A 19,799-nucleotide genomic window follows, 5' to 3' on the forward strand; every position below is an offset into this window, starting at 1 on the left:
TGTGTCAGTTTCCATTCTTTGCTGTTTCCATTGCATTGTAGTTTCTTTAGCCAGGTTGAAAGGTATTGATGCATTGTCCTCTGAGATCAAAGTTTGTGTCCACAGAACAACATGGAGATTGAAAGTTCATCCAGGTTTTCTGTTCTTGCTTGATTTTCACCTGACATGTTGCAGTGAGGACGCAGTTCCAATTCCATTGGGTTCCAATTCCATTGGCGCTTTCTTGCAGCGGTGGTGGATGACTGTGGTGATGGAGATACAGATTTAGAAGCATACAGACTACATCCAAAACCACATTTCAAGAAGATCAGCAGCATTTCATCAGATGATAAGATCAATTTTGGCTGATACTGAAAAGATCTGACAATATTATCCATTATTCAACCTACCTAATCCCTGGCAATCAATTCTAATAAAATTAACAATTTCATCCCAGGATTTTTACAAAGAGCAAGTGTGAAACCATCAGACTTTTTCCAACCTAACAACACAAGGCTGTTATGTCAAAATGGCTTGTAAAACAGGAAACCACAGCAACACTTCAGATATTTTGTCCATTGCCTGGCTGGCATCAGTTCATCCGCACCACTGAAGTCACTAATAGGTACAAAAACTGTAGGATATATATTGTTCTGTCTGCAGAGAAAGGGAGGGAAGGCAGGGAAGGTGACTGAGTCTGAGTGCCCTGGTGAAGTGTACTACATGTCGTGAGCTCAGGAGTCTTCAATGGCTATTGCACCGCATGGTGCATCATACATAGAGCGATGATTTTGGCTCTCTAGCCTATTGGAAGGCAGTAAAGAAGCTCCTCTTCCCTTTAAGGCTGTTCAGTAATCTCAGAATTTTTTCAGTAAAGTTACAGCCTGTGTATTTCAGAGCTATTTACCCCAAGAAAACACCTAAGAATTTGATTTTTGAGGAGTTTGTTCACAGCCACATGACAAAAGGTTTGAATACAGAAATTTTTGCTAACAAGAGTTGAACATACTTGCCAAATGCTTGGCAAAGTGCTTGCTTCATGCTTGCTTTAGGGCTTCAAAGAAAGCTGCTGGTGCCTGTGCAATAGAGCATAGACCTTATGTATGAATCACTTCAGGAAAAAAAGTCTTTTTGTAGTCTGGTTCTTGGAAGGTACGTACTAAAATAATAGCTAGCAACCTGATCTAAAGTCGCTCTAGTCTTTTACTTGTCATGTCTGCAAAATTTTGTTGTGATAGCATCCTGGATTATCAGTCTTTGCACCTTTTCTACATGTGAAATTTGTAGCTGACAGTAAATACGCATGCCCATCATCCAGCATCCAACTGCCTCTTCTGTCCAAAAGAGGCTGAATGTGCAACCGTTTTAATTAAGTACTGTCACCAGCACCAAAAAGAAATGGTAAAAAGTAGTCTGTGAAGGTACAAAGCTCAGAGCAGATGTCCAGGAGAGTGTGATGGGTCCTTCCATGAGGGTGGAGCTTGATGTGGGTTTTCAGAAGCCCAGTGCACCGTCACTCTCCTCAGGTCTGCAGTTCTTCTCTCTGGGAAGAAAAAACAGTTATGCATCTATTCAAATGCTCATGCCTATTGAACTCTGAATGGGAATGACTATTTTTTCCCCCTGTAATAGTGTCACCAAAGGAACCACAGGGCTTTTGGAGCCAGTTCTGCCAGCTGAAGTTCTTCAGAAAAACACACCATGTCAACAAAAGACCTGTGGTCCAGTTCCCACTGGGTGTACTGTGAACCTGAGCAAATGCCACCAGCTTCTCTCACCACTTTAGTTCACTGGTTCTTAGCCTTGCATGACCTGAGACAGGAACATAAGGCTCATAAAGAAATATGGTTATGGGGGATGGAGGAATATATTAGTAATAGTGGTAGATACTGCATGCATGGGACACATGCATACAGGGGGCTAAGTAGGCTTTGAAGGGGTTTATTTTGTTTCCTCTTAGTTGTTCCATTGCTGGTTTTTTGGGTTTTGGTTTTTTGGTTTGGGTATTTTTTTTTCTTTTTTGCTGAGGTGGGAACCTTTCATGTCTATTCAGATTTCATAGTTGAAGCATACTATTTCTCAGACAGTAATATATGTAGGTCACTGGTACTCCCCTTAGTGCTATAAACTTTTTGCTTCCTCCTTAGTGGGAGAGCTGTTCAAAATGGAGGCAGCAGAAATTCTGTTCACAATGTTGGAGAAAACATTTGCTAAATGAGATCAACTAATTTTCGGAAAGCGATAAAAGACTTCTGTTTGCCCTCAGAGGAGAGAGCCTTTAGCAAAATGTTTGTGTCCTCCTGAAAATCTGAGAGACTGAAGTGCTTTATTCAGGTTTCAAAACTGGAAATGGAAGACCAGAAAACAAAAATGCCTCCTCTTTGATCATGCCTTGCATTAGATGATTGGCCCTGATGTGTTAGCTGTTACAAAGCTAATTTCCAGAAAGAAAGATTTTAAGGGCATGCTGATGGCCAAATTCCTTATCTTGCAATTTTGCATCTCTTAGATCAAAATGTATCTCTTTCCTAACTCCTTTGCTAGGCCTTAGCTATGAGCCTGAATTTTCTTTGAAGAAAGCACAGAAACTTCTGGGAGACCAAATGAACCCCAGTCCATGGTGAGCAATAGCAGATCAGAACCGTTATGCTACAACACAGATCTGCCAAGTGCAAGCCATTCCCTTGGTCCCATTTTCAAAGGTACACTAGTTCTACTTTCTTTTGATTTGTTTCAGAGACCATTAAAGTGTGTCCATGTTTCTATGCTGCAGTTGAAAATCCCTTATAAGAGGATAAATGGATGAATTAATGTTTAAATCTGAAGGATGTCCCTGTGAAGAATTACAATGTTAGCACTTAGCCAAAAAACGAGTTAGCTGTACTTTTTTCCCCTTGGTCACTTCTTTCTAATGGAGATCTGTGCTTTCATTGGATATGAACTCTTCATCTGAAATGTCTGGGCTTCTGTATCTGCAAATGAATCACAATGATGTATATATTCGTAAGGAAGCAAAAAAAAAAAATGTAATATTAGAGGTCTTAAGGATTTAGAACTGTTATCCTGTCTTCTTTAGCTTTGTTGAGTGATGGATAGGCATAAATCTTCATGTGTTATACAGTTTGTGAAAACAGCATGTGTCATACAGTGTACAGATGGGGGGGGGTGAATTGAAATTGCACACAGAACGTTATTTCAGGCATTCCCATATCTGTGAATGTTTGATATTGGCACTTTGGTTTGAGGAGGAAGTTTCACATATTTCACAAACAAGATGGGGGCAGGAGTAGTTTCGTCACTGTTGGGGCTGGGGGCTGTATTGCTGGTGCTGGAATAGCATCAGTGCTATGTATTCATTCATTCATACATTCATTCATTCATTTCAGTAAACTGAGTGTTGGAATAGCAGCACTGGCACCACTGTCTGTGAGGACCAGGCTAGAGCAGGGTGGGACACACACTTTGGTGCTTAGGGTGCCTTTGCTGTGAAGCTAAGAAAATGACAATTAAGAGCCTATAGCTAGGTGTCTACCTGCGAGCTATGTGCCTAGACTCTTAACAGGGCAGTGGAGGACAGTTCACTTGCCTTGGACACACACTATCTAGTGCCACTTGAGGTGTCTTAGTGTGCTTTGCCTGACCTCCATCAGCTGATCCAGAAGACCTCAGATCTCCCATAGATCCTCTACCATATCTAACTGAGCCATCCCAGGGTATCAGAGACATTCCCATGGGGGTAGTGGATACAAACCAGGGCAAGCTGCAAGATCCTTGTCCTTCTGCAGGAACACCTGGGAGCCAGGCAGGACAGCTTGGGGTCTCTAAAATGGCTCTGGGTGGCTCTGCTTAAGCAACAGACCCTGCCTGGGAGTCCACCTGACACACAATGACTGTCCCTGCTCAGCTGACTGGACTCAGCATCTCTCTGGCAGCGCTGGAGGGGTGCTGAGAGTGGAGGACCTGGTCTCTGGAGAGTGAGCCACCCTTGGGTCTGGGGAAGGTGGCTGCAGCATCCCCCCATTTCCTTGACTCTGTTCTCCCCTCCTTCCAGCCAACACCATCTCCCGCCCTCCTCAATTTCTTTGGCCCACTTGGCTTCCACTCCTAGGTTTTTTGGAGCAGCCTCATGGCTCCAGGTAAAGTTCCTTAGCATCTCTTCCCCCTATCTCCTTACTCAGCCCCTTCCCACCTCCCTGCTCCCTGCTCTGCGCCTCCAGGACCCCTCCCCAGTCACCCGCATGCTCCTCTCCCCTCTCCACCCCTGCCCCGGTGCTTCCCACATCTCGCCAAGCACCCCGCACCCTGCTCTGCCTAATCTGCACATGGAGCTGCCCCCATCCCCAAACATGCCCTCAGGTTGCATGTGTCTGTACAACACAACTCAGCTGTAGCAAATATGAGCTAAACCCTGTGTGGCACAGGCAGAGCAAAGTGACAAACAGAGATGGAGAGACAGGGCAAAACCAGACCTCCATCTGTTCGTGTATCCAGTCCAGGAAGGAGGTGGTTCGGCTGTAGACGCCCGGCTTGTTCTTTTCTGCACAGCCCACTCCGAAGCTGGTGGTCCCCACTAACTTCCAGATACTCATATCTTCGCATGCTAAAGGCCCCCCACTATCTCCCTGGAGGACAAAGAATTAAAACAAGTGTCAGTGCCCCAGAAAAGGAGGGGAATGTCTATTTGGGGGTGTAGGGGGAGAGGCATAATCCAGTAATTTAAAGTCTCCTGTTTCTGCTCTGTTCTGGGACCTGGGAAAAGCATATGTTATAGCGGAAGTCAGAGCCTTCTTAGAGTTGTGTATTAGATCATATTTTTCTTTCCCCACTTAGCTTTAAGCAGAAGGAATGTTGAAGCCTGCTGTTAAACAACATTTAGTTGCTGGGGAGCATCCTTGTCCTGCAAGCAGGGCATCGCTAATCTGTAGTCTCCATGCCATGGTCTTGGTCTCTCGCAGCTACTTCTCTCAGAAAGCTCTAGCTACTGAGCTGAGCTGAGCCCAGGGTTGCAATAAGCTTGTACCCCACCTCCTTCCCTGCCTGCTCCCACATGCAGTCTCACACACTGCTTTTCTGGCCCTTCCCAAACACTTCAATAAGCAGATGTGACTCAATGGACTCATATCTAAGTACTGAAAATTCATAATTTATTTTGCTGGGGCAGTTTTCTTCCCTATGAGCATCAGAGCCACCACAACAACAGAAAAAGAGGAAATTGGAACAAGTCTCTCCCTTTGGTGAGTAGGGTTCATTCTGTCACTTGGAGATGTATGCTGAGTGTGCTGCTTCCGGGCAGCTCCTCCAGGCACAGTGACATGCTGGTGTTGGGTACCTTGCCAGTGGGGCTGTGAAAATGTGTGCATAAATGAAGATGCATGCACCTAATGCCTTTGCTTTGTCTTGTCCCACGCGTACTTGGGACTGAGCAGATCTGGAAACATTAAGTTCCTCCCCAGCCCTTGCTCTTCACTCATGACTAGCTAGATGAGTCCACATTAGTGTATATGGGGATAAGACCTGCACAAGGTGGGCACATCATGCCTCTGACAGTGATTTTGAGCCATCACCACTCTGTGTTGTGAAGGATCCTCTGACCCATCACTGCTATGACCCCCTCTCCTCCAGAGTCATTACCAGTCCTCTGAGCTACTCAAACACCTCTCCCTTTCTTCCTTCCCTTGCCTCACTCTACTCTTTCCAAAATCACATGCTTCTGCTTCTCTGTTGATATATGCTTTGGCTGCTTTTCACCATGGGGTTTCTGCACCTTGCAAGTCTCCAGAGCTGCTCACAATGCAGCGCAGTGCAGTGCAATTCAGTGCAGCGCAGAGGCCACAGCCAGGGCAAAGAAAGGATGGCATTGTGCTTTAGCACATGCAAGAAATTAAAAAATGTCTTAAGTAAATTTGACTTAAGAGTAGCAGATATGGTCCACAGAAGGAATATAGAAAGGGAATTGCAGCATATGAGTGCCTGCGCAGTCAGTGATCGATATTCATGGTAAACAGAGTAAATGGCACAAAACCAAACGTTTGCCCAAGAAAAACCAGGGAGTGCTTTTTGATAACTTATCTCTCATGTTTTTCCATTGCTGCTATTAATGAGCACAGTTGCAGTTTGGAAACTTCCATACCTGGCAGGTGTCTACTCCTCCCTTTAGGAAACCAGCACAAAGCATTGAAGGAGTTATGATCCCACCATAGACATCCCTGTGATTGCAAATTGCATTAGAAATCAGAGGAACACCTGCATAATTCATGGTGTCAGATGTATCACCTGTTAAAAACAAACAAACAAACCAAAACAAACTCAAAGAAAAAAACTCTATCCTTGAAACTAATCTGTAATCATAAACAGAAAATGTTTCAGTATATGAAGAACTGGCAATGAAAGGTGAAAAAAGTATGGTTAAAATTACAACATACAAGTAAGGCAACTAAATGTCTCAACACTTACAAAATCCAGTAACTAGCAACTCCATAGAGCTGATGATTATCACAGTATATAGTATAAAGCTGTACATTGTAAGTTTCTCCTTCAAACTAGACAATCAATGACAGTAATGAACTTAAAAGCTAGCTGGACACTGTCTCCAATACTAGTGCCAAAATTTATTTTTAATTTATCATCTGTTCTCTTAGTCAACAAATCATCTGTAAATATCTGATTGATTTTATAAATATTTGTTTCATTTAATCAGAAATTAATGAATCATTTCTACAAATGGGGGTATTTTCACACTGTCATTTGTCGATTTATAGCTAACTTTTTATGTGGTAAACCTTGCTTTCATTTTTTTCCCACCTTTTGCTGTTTTCTGCGGGTCAGGTAACATACTGTTCATGTTCTCTGAACAACTGAGCACATGTTAAATGAGATAAATGAAATATGATAAAAAAACAATGACCTGAGAATTCAAGCATTTTCACAGGAAAGTGATTCAGTATATTTATTGATTGACATGGCCTGTGAGTCATGGGGAAAAAAAAAAAAAAAGAATTTCCTTTTTTTGTGACATTATTCACAGATCCAAATTCTGTATCATCCAGCCTGCCTGAAAATGTATACATGCTTTCTCTGAAAAAATGGATGGCCAATTCTTGCATTCATGCTGTACTTTCTATGCTTGGAGTTACAAAAGACACAGCCTGTTTGGCTGAGACTGAGTACAACATTGTGGACAGTGTTGCTGTCTACATGTTATTTTCAACATCTTCACAGAGTGTACCCATTCACTCCTTGTGATGAGGGTTTGTACAGCACTTTTGCAGTTCAGGGTGAGCATAAAATTTAAGGATATGTCTTCTTTCCCACACCAGATATTCCAGAAAATTTAATGTTGAACAATGCTCCAACCAAATCCTGTATTTACTGTATGTGAGGTGTTTTCATGTAGTGTAATGAGCAGCAAAATGTTTAACATACCTCCTTCCACAGTTGCTCCCCATCCTGATACCCAACACATTTTCCCTTCCGGGAACTGTTCACCAAAATTAGGCAGACAAATTGGCTCAATGTGACCTATTTAAAAAAAAAAAAAAAAAAAAACAACAAGGGAGGAGAGAGAATTGCTTTTAAGATTTAGCAAAAAATCGTATACCTCAGTAAAACTTGAGGATTTGACTTGCAGTGAACTTGTTATGAACACCACCCACTCCCTACATAAATAGCCTGGCAGTTCCGCGGGTCTTTTGTCTTATGGCCAATACCATAGGTTTGAAACACCACCTACACCAGGCAGAATTAGTTTCAAGTATGAAGCAACAGAAGGAGGTGTTGGCAGGTCAATAAACTGAAGAATGAGCAAATAAGAAATGCACCGTGTACGCAGCTGACAGGCAGATCAGAGACCCCACAGCCTTGGCTAACTACGGCATGACTGCATGGCACTTTCTAACAGTTTTGTGGAGCAGCACATACAAAGAGCCATCTCTGCAGTCTTCTGAAAGGGCAACAAGATGTCTGGGGTACTCTTTGCTTCCCACTCATCAGCTCATAGAGTTTCAGTGCCTCTGCACTCTGGGGCACTCGATGTCATGCACTATAGTCAGTGTGTGATACTTGCAGGGATAAACTGTGACCTGTCAAGATGAGCCGTCACTGAGCAAAGGGAGGGAAGATACAAGGTATTACTGGGCAATTCCTAGCAGTTCAGTTCTCCACAGTGCATTCATCCCAGCTCAAGGCATCGAGCCTCCAGCATGGAGCCTCCGAGGCCCCCTAGGCTGCCCCCAGCCCCCCAAGCACCTAGCAAGTATCTCGCTCAGGTGTGGAGCCATTACTGTTCTTAACAGCCTCCCAAACTCATTCCTGAGCAAAAGAAAACAGCACTAGATGAAATATAAAACAGAAAAAAAAATCAAGTTTAATTTTTATTTAAAGTGGAAGTTTAAAATATTTCAAGAGAATTGATTCAGGAACTGGCAATCTAGATGTGTCAGAGAGAGACATCTCCCCTTTGTAGAGTGCTCACAGTGATTAGGAGGTATTTGCAGCTGATCATTTAAATTCACACAATGTTATTATACATTTTTTCAATTCACTAGCTGTGTCAGCTGTAGGTAGCATCCTGCTGAGAAAATAAAAGTAGCTGTAATTTAAAAGCATCATTATATTGGAATTGCCTTTTCTTCTCTTGGAAATTTAAACTTGATTTTCAGCTTTGGACACTGCTGGATCTCCCCATGCTCACAGAAAGAACATGATAAAAATCTCTGTGACCTCCAAGCAAAATGAGGTGGGGTGTTTATTTTAGATAGGAAAAATATTTAGAAAGCATAAAGTTAATGTTTGCCCATTATTAAATGTCTTCAGTAAGCCAATACCAGAATGGACTGGGAACATTTTGCAGAGCTCTCTGACCACGTTGTCGTTCTCTGTGCCTGGATATCGAACACATAGGAGTTCCTGATAGTGGGGCCGTGGGGTTTCTGCTGGTGTAGTCTGATCAGGGACTGCTGCCTTGCCATCACAGCAGCAGGCAGGCTACATCTACACTGCACATCTCTCATTGCTGTTAGAGTCGGTATGGATCCACTCAGCTGTCCTGGGTCAGGCATAGGGCACCAACAGAAATTTACCTGTCTGTACTAGGAAACACCCTTCTCACTGTTAGCTAGAAAGGTGAGAAAGTCAAGTGAAAGCTAAGAGGAAGAATTACCATTGAGAGCAAGCGGTTCTACCAGTTTCATCAGTGCTATATCATTTCCCATTGTCTTGGGTTTATAACTTCGATGGTATATAATTTTTTCCACTGAATACGGGTGAACCTGGGTGTCTTGCTGAGTCACGAAACCAACCTGCACGCTCCATGAGCTTGGCAAGTACAGGCTGCAACAAAGAGGTAGGAGAGAGTGAAAAACCTTCAAGAAAACCCTCAGGTTTTCTAATTGTCTCCTGAGCTTATGAACCACATAAAACTCAACAAGCAAATAGCTACTCTCTGCTGTACTTGCTTACCTATCTATTAATATTGGCTATGTTTTACATCTAATTTAAAAAAATATAGAAAGGTTGACTTATCTTAGTAACATACTGCGTCACTGATATATTATCTGTGCAGCTTTCTACAAACATATGAGGTTTTGCGTTGGCCTGTCTGTCCTCCTACATGACCCCGCAGCAGTTGATGCTGCTGCCTGGCATGCCTGTGCTCAGCCATCCAGCTAGCTCAGAGGCACTTGTGGCAAGACATTTTCAAGGGAGAGGCTTTCCTTCTGGAAGGTGCTGCTGCCCCCTGTTCATGAACAGCCACATCTTTCAGCACCAGCACATGGGCAGCTCATCTTCTCTTGGCTTCACCCCACCAGGATAGCAGTGGGGTAGTGTCAGTGCTGGGAAAACGCTCCAGGGATGTGTGTTGTGTTGCCAGCTCCCACCCCTGTCAGCCTTTGAACGCACCACAACCAACTGGGTTTTGGGGCAGAGCTAAGGACAAAAGTCCTAAAATGCTTAATTCCTAAATAATTATTTTTATGGCAACACAGGTCTCTAAATAGGATATAGGAGTGGGATTTGTCTGTCCCATCTCTTCTCTCTGCTGGATATAAAAGCATCCTACAGGACTTGCTCAGAAGCAGGCATACATGTTGTGGGTGCCTAAAAGGGGTCAGACAAACCCCATTTTAGCTGCCTAAATGTCTTTGGTAAAAGTGGCCTGGAGTGTGGAAGAGTGAGAATAGTTCTCCTATAATATTAGCAACAAACAAGACTGTAAAACCAGACAACGCATTATAAATAAGAAAGAGGGCTATGTTTATAATTCCACAAAGAAGAGGAGTCTAAATAACTGTTTAGCATGTATTTACAACTCAAAGACTACTTGGAACAGCATAAAAAGGAGAAGTGCTATGTGGTAAAAAGGTACTAAGCACAGTACAACTCACTAACTACTATTGATTGATCCTGTCAACCTGAAAAGGATCGTGTAATTTATTTTGAGTTCCGGAGTACCAGGGCAGCCAAGTACAAATTCCTCCTGAGCTGTTAACTCACATGCAATGTACAGAAATTGCAGACCGGGATACTTAAAATCTAGCACTTAGATGTCGTTTTAAGCTAATTTCCCAGAAATCTGGGAGTGCCCAGAATATCTGAAAACTGGGGACCCTGATTTGGACCACTTCTTGGGAGGATTTTTTTAAATAAAGATCTCCACTTGTGCACAAAGGGAGAGAGATGGTTTAAGTGTTATGGAGCAAGCCTGCGAAATAAGGATAATCCAATCTCTCCTGCAGTTTATTTTTAAGAGAAAGCATGGTGCCCTCCTCTGGAGTGGTTCCACACACAGACCTGCTGTAAGTGGGGTCAGTGGGACACTCTGAGGAAGATGATTTAGGAACTTACTCATAGACACAGTGGGCAGCCGTGAGGATCCAGCGTGGGGTGATGACGGACCCTCCGCAGAGGTGGTGCCCGTGGAACTGCAGGCTGACCTGCCAGGGCCACTGCCGGGGGGAGGATGCATTGCCCCCCACAATCCGTGGCCCATAGCTGGCCCGTGTCCCGCATGCTGACAGAAAACAAAGGTTACGGTCCGAGGAGGAAACTCAGGCATGGTTTAGTCACCTTCAGCCCTGCTACTCCCAGCCTTGATGTGGGGGCTGTGGGGCTCACATCTTCTCCCCTGCAGGTGTAGCACTCAGCTGGGCTGTAAATCCCACTGTTCTGCCTTCCTGAAATGCACAGGGGCCCAGGGGCCCACACAGGTGGGCTGGAGCATGTCCTCTCCCCTGTTGACTATTTTGCTGTTGTTTTTTTGCTTCTTGTATCCTGATCTGAAAACTAGCTGACATGGAGAGGTGTGGGATGAAAGTTCAAATGCTAAGACAGAATTTTCCTTTCCCTGCCATGATGGCAAAGAGTTGGAATTGCGGTATCCATCCATGGACTCAACTCACAATCCTTAGACACCTAATTTCTGCTGTGATTCTCACCGAAACGCTCCTGCTACCTGATGCCTTCAATCTGCCCTCCCAGCCTATTCTCACTTTCTGAAATTCTTTTAAACTTTATACAAGAAATATAATTTTTCTTTGATGAGATAAACTGATGGCATAGCATGCCGCGAGTACGCAATACCTCCCAACTCTTGCCATGCAGTGGATAAAGAAGGACAGTTTCAGTTTTATTTTCATTTTTCCTGATTCTTACCCAAACATTTTAAGATGATCACATTGCCAGAAGTGCATTCCTCTCTATGATGAAAAGACAGTGCAGTATTAGTTCCAACTGACAAATGCTGGGGTTTTTTTCAGTATTGTGTCATCTTCCTGTACAATGATGTGCCCATAAATATAAGTAACTCATACACTGAAAGAGGCACAAAGTCAGGTACTCATTCCGTATACTTAGAGCATTTAGCTGAACTACCTAAGTTAGGAGAATTTATCTGAAATATTTAAGTTTGGAGCTTAGACACCACCAGGAGCCTGCAGACCATATGCTGCCCTGCGGAAGAGTGGTTCACTCTTCCATGAGAAGAGTCTTATCAGCAATTGTCAACATGTGATTTGTAGTCTCCTTGGATCCATAGCTTGCTTCTCAGTGAAAGGTAAGTAAGAAAAACAAGCAGTTGTCAGGAGGAAGAAATGGACCATAAAGGGTTCATAAGCCCACTGGGAAACATCTAGGGGTCTGTAAACTGAAACAAACTGCTCTACAGTCGGAAAAGATAAGTGCCTGGTGCCTATCCATTTGCAAAAAAAGGGATCATGGGACAAATAGGCTTTTCAAATAGCTCATTTTAAAGTCTTTGATGATTTTAATGGGCCTTGGATCAAGCTCTTAATTCTTATTCCAGCAAGACTGCTACTGAACCTTGGTCTATGATGCACAACACCACCAACCACTTATGAAGTATTACATGTCTGAAAAAATAGGCAACAATCTCCTAATAATTCTCATTCTAATTCTAACTCTAACTCTAATTCTAATTCTAATTCTAATTCTAATCCTAATTCTAATTCTCCTATTGATTGCGCTCTCCCTGTCAAGATGAACCAGCGAGGCATACCTGAGGTTTGTTGCATTGTGCAGGGATGTCACTTGATCACCTGACAACCAGTGGCTGAGGGACACGAAATGTCTTTGAAACTGTTTTTCAACTGCAGCCACAGGCAGGTAACCTGAACTCACGTAACTGCAAATAAACCATAAACACAGCTTCCACAGACAGCATTTCAGTAATCCATTTAAATAATTCAGCAGTTCTGCTAATGAAAACCCGGTGTAGCAACGACAATAGTCAGATTCTGACATTCTCCCCAAGAAACGCTTCTTATAACGCACGTGTATTTTTGCCGTAATCATGTGTGTAAGTCACACACGCTGAGAGGCATTTAACTGGCAAAGAAAGTAAGTTTTAATTCTAATATTGCACTAAAGGTTGTATTGTAACTGATTGGCAAATTTCCTGAAGGACTAACGAGCTCATTGTCTCCTTTTTCTGGAGTTATGTTTTGCAGCAGGGAGGATGAATAATTTGTAATTTTTTCTTGTCTTTTGTGTTGAACAATTGAGATTATTTTATCCTAAAGGCAACAAGAATTTATTCAAGGAAGCTTTATACTGTTAACTATAATATGCAGAAATCAGAATTATGCCATCGTAAGAAATTACAGAGCATCACTGCAAGTCACAACTTCAAACTCTTTCTCAAGTGTGTTGAAGTTCGTGAAAGAAATGGTGCTTTTCCAGGAACAGGATCAATCCAGTAAGAACCGCCTCACCAGGTTTTTCTCTAATTGTGAGGTGGACCTTAATTCCTAGCAGATGTAGTGTCATTAATTGTATATACAATTTTCCTACCAAGGAAGTAAAAGAAATGGAAAATCCTCAGGTGTTTTTAGTGCCTTTCTGACAGGCTGTAAGCTACTACAGAGGCAATTAAGATTTGGGCACCCACACCCTTTAGGGAAGATTTAACCAAACCACTGTATTTAGCCATCATCCAGGATTTTCAAGTTTCTTTCATTTTCTGTTCATACCTTGAGAAACCCAAGTGTTTGCAGGTAGTATTTCCATACTCTGCTTTCCAGTCATCAGAGCAGACCGTTCGCCAGGATCCAGAAGTGAACACTTGCAGCACTGCTTTCTTGCCACTCAACCTGACTTTGAGATTCAGAAGAAAAGCCTGAATGAGTCATGAAGAAGAACCACCAGGTACACAACAGGTACAAAACAGTGTCAATGCACCACTGTGGCATCCACATGGCTGACAGTTTTTAATACATGTCTTTTGCATCACTTGGATCCTTTGACAGAATTTTTCTTTTTTTTTTTCTCCCTTAAAGAAGGAAACTAAGGTATGCTGAGCTAGAACAGGAAGGATAAAAAAAATCTATGCTCATGGGAATGGATAGGGGATGATAGCTCTAATACAGATGGAGAAGGCTGCTTCGCCCTCCAGCGAGCCTAAGCAAACTTTGCTGTTTGCATTGAGCTGGAGCTGCAGATGCTTAGCACAGAGGAAACCTGTGATCAAGATAAGTGATGAAAGGTGGTTGGCACCACCTGCGCTGGACAGCACAGTTAGAGAGGTGGATGCATTTGCACCCAGCTACCCGTGGTCTGCCATGGAGTTTCCTGCCCTCTTCCCTCTGCTGACATGGGGCTGGCATGTCTGGGCTGACGGCTGAGCAAGGGCTGGGGAGAGGAGATGTGCAGGCTGGGAGATCAGCTCCCGAGGACTCCCTCTCCATTCCAGCCTGGCCCTGCTCAGCACAGCAGAGCACTTCCCCGTGGTGGCTTTTCTTGCCAGCCTGGCCACAGGGCTGAGCTGCCCCAGGGAGCCAACACTGCTGCAAGGTGTGCTGCCTCCGGCCAAGAAACCGATGGGTCAGCACTGCAGGAGACCCAGGCATAGAGTCATCAAGCACGGTCCCTTCATCCTGCATGTTGCCATGTCCTCCTCACCCCAGCAACCCCGCACCATGGCTGCTGCTGGGGCACAGAGCCCTGGATGAGTGGGAGGCAGCTGGACCTGGGAAAGGACACGTCTACGTGGTCTTCCCAGGCAGAAGGAGGGACACACATGTGGTCACTGCTGGACAGAAGTTTCCCACAGGCGGGGGCTGGTGTTATGGCATTGCAAAGGCAGACAAGAAAAGCAGATATATTGCCCGCAGGCTCCACGGAGGCCTGAAGCTTCCCTGGGGAAAACATGCCAAAGTTTGAAAGCATTGTGCAGGGTTACCTGAGGCCAAAATCTCATGGTTCTTGTCATTTCTCATACTGCACAGACAGAAAGCTGTGCTGTCTCAACTGTAGTTACAGGAGAGAGCATTAGAAGCACGCTGATCTAAAAATCAGTTCTTCTGTTTACTAATATGAGAGCCCTTTCCCTTCAGGGGCAGAAAGCATCACAGTCAGCTTCCATAGTGCAGGACGGGGAGGGATGATTTTAAATGGCCCTGTGATGCCTGAAACAATTACAGAGAGAAACTCAAACGTGGGGGCATACATTTCACGCAGGAAGCAGCAAACTCTACAGTACTCAATGCACAAAAGCCAGCACTGATCTTTCCTGTTCCCATGTCCCTTAGATAATAACAGGCTTTTGCAATCTTCAAAACTGGCATGGTGCAACTGTGTGCCAGTGAATACGGAGAGTGCTGTATATATATATACCATTATGCTGTGACGGTATACCTTGCAGGCAGAGGAAATGTTAGTAGTCAAAAGCATCTAGACTTTTAATGGAGAAATATGCCTGATATGGCAGTAGCAGTCTTCAGCAAACATCACATTTATCTTAGGAGCTGTCTGATTTCTCACAAACTGTAAATCAATACCTCAGAGAGATTGTTCCTCTGAAGTCGTGATTTAGATAATCCATCAGTCTCTATCTTTCTTGTCTCACTCAAACACTTTACAACAGGCATTGCTTGATAATGTGCCAGATGCTACAGAAGGAGGTAGGAAGGATTTATAATCAAATTTAAATTACCACATCTGTACTCATCCTCCCCTTCTTTACAGTTGACGACACCATTGCACCTGTCTGATTTCTGGATACACTTAAAGGATGATCGGCAGCGAAACTTCCCAATGCAGTTGTATTGGACTAACAAGAATGAAAGAAAATAGCATGACAAAAACACACTTGAATATTAATTTAACACTTCTGACTTCCCTTATCTGCCCAGCTTTCTGTCTTGTTAAGAAAAAGACAACACCCGTACTCTAGGAACTTTTGAAGTACAACCTGGATGTTGCTACATGGTGCTGTTAAACTCATCCATTAGTAATGACTTGGAGGATGAGCCAGCCTTGCTGTCTGTGTTGGCTCCTTCACAGCTCCCTCAACCCAGTTTATGTTTCACTCCAGGACGAGTTTCTGCCTCGTGCCTCAGTCCCTCAGCAGCAAGGCAAGGAGACCCTCGCAGGATACAGCCAGTGCACTCTCCTCCTGACGGGACACCTCAGCCTCCTGCAAGTTTATTCCTCTTGCAGGTGTGAAGGCACTGCTCTAGCATCAACATATTTGGCACCTAGACCTGGGCAGATTGCACTTTCCAGTCACAACTAAACCCATTCTGCTTTTTGTCTTCCTTTGTAGTTGTTGGAGACAGGGGAAATTTCTTTAGTTCTTTGGAAACAAACTTAGAAAAGTGAATTACAGGACAAAAATATGGTGTGCCCTACTTGAAGCCTCCCCCAGTTTCTAAACTCTAAGCTCACCACCTGAGAGGAATCAGCAAAGTTTGAGTCAGGAAAGGTTTCTTGGTGCTGCAGGTTCCCAGTGTTGTAAATATTACACCAATCCTCTCATGAGTGCCAGATCTATTTTATCCCTACATGTAAATAAAATTTTAAGCCATCACACCAACAAGATTTTTTACTTCAGCAAACAAGCCTCAGTAGCAGTTTCGTCCCATTCTAAGTAAAAGGCTCATGAAAAATTAAGCATTTGAATGGTTAAGTGAGAACTTAATGAATAACTAATTGTACTCACCACCCAGGCCAATGGCAGCTGCTAGGATTACTGCAAGGAATAAACCACAGATATATGGAAAGTATTTTAGGGAGGTAAAAACATGGCACATAGAAGGTGGTTCAATATCTCCTAGAAACCAAACAGAGAGAACAGCTTCTGTGAAGTTAAACCAGCTTGAGTTTGCACTGAGAAAAGATTTATCTAACATTAAACTAGATGGCACTTGTAACCCCCACATACACTTCATGAGCGGACCAGACGCAGAGGTGTTTGGATCCCCCAGCTCAGAGGCTGAGAAGGCTCCAAGTGATTTGGGGCTGGCTGGTGCTCTTGGACATACCTCCGGCATTTGCCTCATGAGGGGTCTGAACAATTCCCTTACAGAGCACCTGGCCTGTCATCAATGCAATTGATAATATGTGCTCTAAATTTTTATTTTAGTGGGGGGCATCACGCTGAGAGCTTTAGAAGTATATGAGCATCTCTCCTGAAAATGTGAGACTCTGAAAAAAAATGAAATTCAGACCTATTTTGTTTGTGTAATCAAACCTGTGTGTGCAGGGTATGCATATATTCTCTGAAGACTTCAGAAAGCTGAAGAGGATTAATATATTATTTCATAAGAAGTAGCAAAGAACAAACTGGTTTGAGTCTCCTCCTAATGACTGTTCCTGTCTGTGATGCTTCCTGACTCTTGCCTGCACCAAGACCATGGTCCTGGTGCTCCCTCCAACAGTAGCCCCAGCTGGATGCTGCTCTCAGCACCATGTCTGGGACAACAAAAATCCTGGGATGAGGCCGGAGGCCACATTGCTCCGCCGTGTGCACTGGGGAGCTAAGTTCCTTGCATGATGCATTCCTACTGAGCTGGGGTAACAGAGGTGTGGAAACAAGTAAGAGGAACCTGAAGATTCAAGCAGGAGCAGAGATACTGGAAAGAAGACAGGACTAGCTAGTAAATAGGTATTCAAGATAAGAAGGACAAAAGTTACTGGTCCTTTTGGACTTGGAATCAAGGTTAACTGAATATGACAGAAAGCTAAATTTGCAAAAACCAAGACCCCCAAACTAGAAGATAGCTTGAAAAATGTGGGGAAAAAAGTGGTCTAGACAAAGTTTTTCTATAAAGACAAGGAGAAAACTGAGCAGTGGCTCAAGGCCAAGTTTTGAGTTATCAAGGAAAAAAGATGCATCTGAAACTAAAATGTACATCAGCAGTAATTGCTGAATACATTTAACGAGCTGGACCAGTCCTGTTCACCAATAACCCCCACAGCTGACCTCAGCTTAGTGGTATTTTCAATCTGGAAGACAGCAACAGATTTCACTGAAAATAATCAATGGTTCACTTGGATGAAATATATTCTGATATACTAAGGGCAAGCCATAGGAAAATAGCATACATAACTCAGTCATGGGTACACACAGGAACTGGCAGAACCTTGTCTTCAGTTTTAGTTCATGCAGCTCTCACCCCCTTAGTCTTCAAGCTTTGAATTTGAGATCAGCAGAAAGTTGCAATCAGTCAAGGATGACAAGTGTCTCCCAGTGCTTATAGACTCACAAGTAAATCCCAACCTGCACGGACCCTTTCAGGAGCAGCTGAGTAACTGGCTTTGGCAATGGAGCTGATGTCTGGTGTGTCAAAAATCATAGACAGCTGTAGTAGCTAATGAACTAGAAAATTAAATTACACTATCTTCATCCGTGATGCTCAGACTGACTGTGTTAAAGATAATGGGTGTTTTTGCCATGAAACCTATGGGAAGCAGCAAACATGTATGCTGTTCCTCCGAGGCTGCTGTGTTGTATATTCAGTTTTTTAATGGACTAGTTTTTAGGTTGGTAAAATTTCAAACAAGCCATTCAAAAATGTGTCTGAAAAGTGTGGGCAAATAGATGCTATGTGGCTGAAGTGTGTGAATAATCTGGCTGTGAAAAATGCTTGTATATGCGAGCTGACACAAGATGTCATCACCTGTTAACATGCTGGCAAACCTCACGGCTGGGAGAGTGAGGTTGTGTTTCTTCTTCCTCTAAGTGATTGCTTTCTCTGACTGAGTGGGCAAGCATAGTTTTGCAAGGCTAAAGACCTACATTAGCCATTTAGATTACAAAGGTCAAAAAACTGTGCAGCATCCCTACCAGATCCATCTGCACTGGGGTCCACTTTTACTTGTGGTATGAAGAAAAATCTTTTGAAGGAAAACTGAACTTCTGGTACCGGTGGTTCATCTTCTGTGATAGTGATGATTTCAAGACTTCCAGTAGTGGGATTTGTCTCTTGAACCTGGCTCAACAAGGGGAAAAAAAAAAAAAAAAAATTTAAACAAGTGATTTCTATCAACTCAAAAAAATAAAATCTGACACCCTTCTCATTATATGAAGAGACATGTAGTTTTGCTTCATATTTCAGTTTTTATTCTGTTTTTTCAAACGCAATACAGATACAATGTGAATGCACAGGGACACTTTGCTGTGTTTGCCCAAAAGGCATCACCTTGTAAAATGTTGTGTACTTCATGTTCATGAGAAAAGCTCTTACAATTAATTAACTCGCAAACTACTGAAGTTAAATTTTGTTCAAGTTTGCCTAAGCACCATAGCTACTTTAATAACTCACACTGGCAACAATTTCACTTAAATTTCAATCCATTTCCTGTGAGGTGCTCTTTAATTTCAAGTGAAAACAAGAGACAGACTAAAAAGAGTTATGACACCTGCACAGCACCTGGCAGCATCCTCTAGCATGAGCCCCCGAAAAGAAAACCTTTGATCACTTTCTACACAATGAAAAACAATTAAAATGGGCTACACCAGAATTCAGGGTAAATAGCTTTGAAATTATTATTTTTGACTCAGTTCTGCACACTGTCACTGGCAAAAAGAATCAGATTTTTGAACTCACAGTGGTGTGAAATAGGTCCAGGTTTGTTAAAGACAGTGGAGCTGGTAAGCTGTAAAAGCAGCATAAATGTTTGCAGAGTCAGTCCCAGAAAATGCTTACGATTACACATTTTAGATAAAGAAAACACAGCTTGTCTGTGACACTATATCTTTAAGTCACCTGGAATATCTTTTCACCTTTGAGCAAACCAAAGCAATAAGGTTTCTACACTTTCATTTGATAAAATTTCATGTACATTTCAATGGACATAAATTTTATATTGACTCTTCTAGCTTTAAGGCAGAGAAAATGACAGTTTGCTCTGCAAGATTTTTAAATATTAAAAGAAAAAGCCTTCTAACTCATGCATAAATTGTCCATCAGGAAGTAAAACAGCATTGTGAATTATATTACACAAAAGCTGAAGATTGATGTGTCTTTTATTTAGAGGACATCACACACTCCCAAAGCTTCACTCACCTCTTCCTGAGAAGTCAT

General features: G+C 43.0%; 1 protein-coding gene across 1 annotated transcript; it reads right to left on the reverse strand.

The window, feature by feature from the left end:
* Positions 1 to 1,501: 1,501 nt before the first annotated feature.
* TMPRSS3 (transmembrane protease, serine 3) lies at positions 1,502 to 19,799 on the reverse strand. The gene is made up of 13 exons (XM_010087257.1): positions 19,782 to 19,799; positions 18,560 to 18,704; positions 16,433 to 16,543; positions 15,425 to 15,541; positions 13,464 to 13,587; positions 12,491 to 12,616; positions 11,629 to 11,672; positions 10,822 to 10,987; positions 9,137 to 9,306; positions 7,402 to 7,497; positions 6,110 to 6,252; positions 4,449 to 4,601; positions 1,502 to 1,522 (listed from the first exon to the last, which is right to left on the reverse strand). Exons 1-13 carry the CDS (start codon positions 19,797 to 19,799, stop codon positions 1,502 to 1,504), a joined length of 1,434 nt encoding a protein of 477 aa, XP_010085559.1.

This window comes from Pterocles gutturalis, unplaced genomic scaffold (assembly GCF_000699245.1).
Source record: "Pterocles gutturalis isolate BGI_N339 unplaced genomic scaffold, ASM69924v1 scaffold1591, whole genome shotgun sequence".
Lineage (NCBI taxonomy): Eukaryota > Metazoa > Chordata > Aves > Pterocliformes > Pteroclidae > Pterocles > Pterocles gutturalis.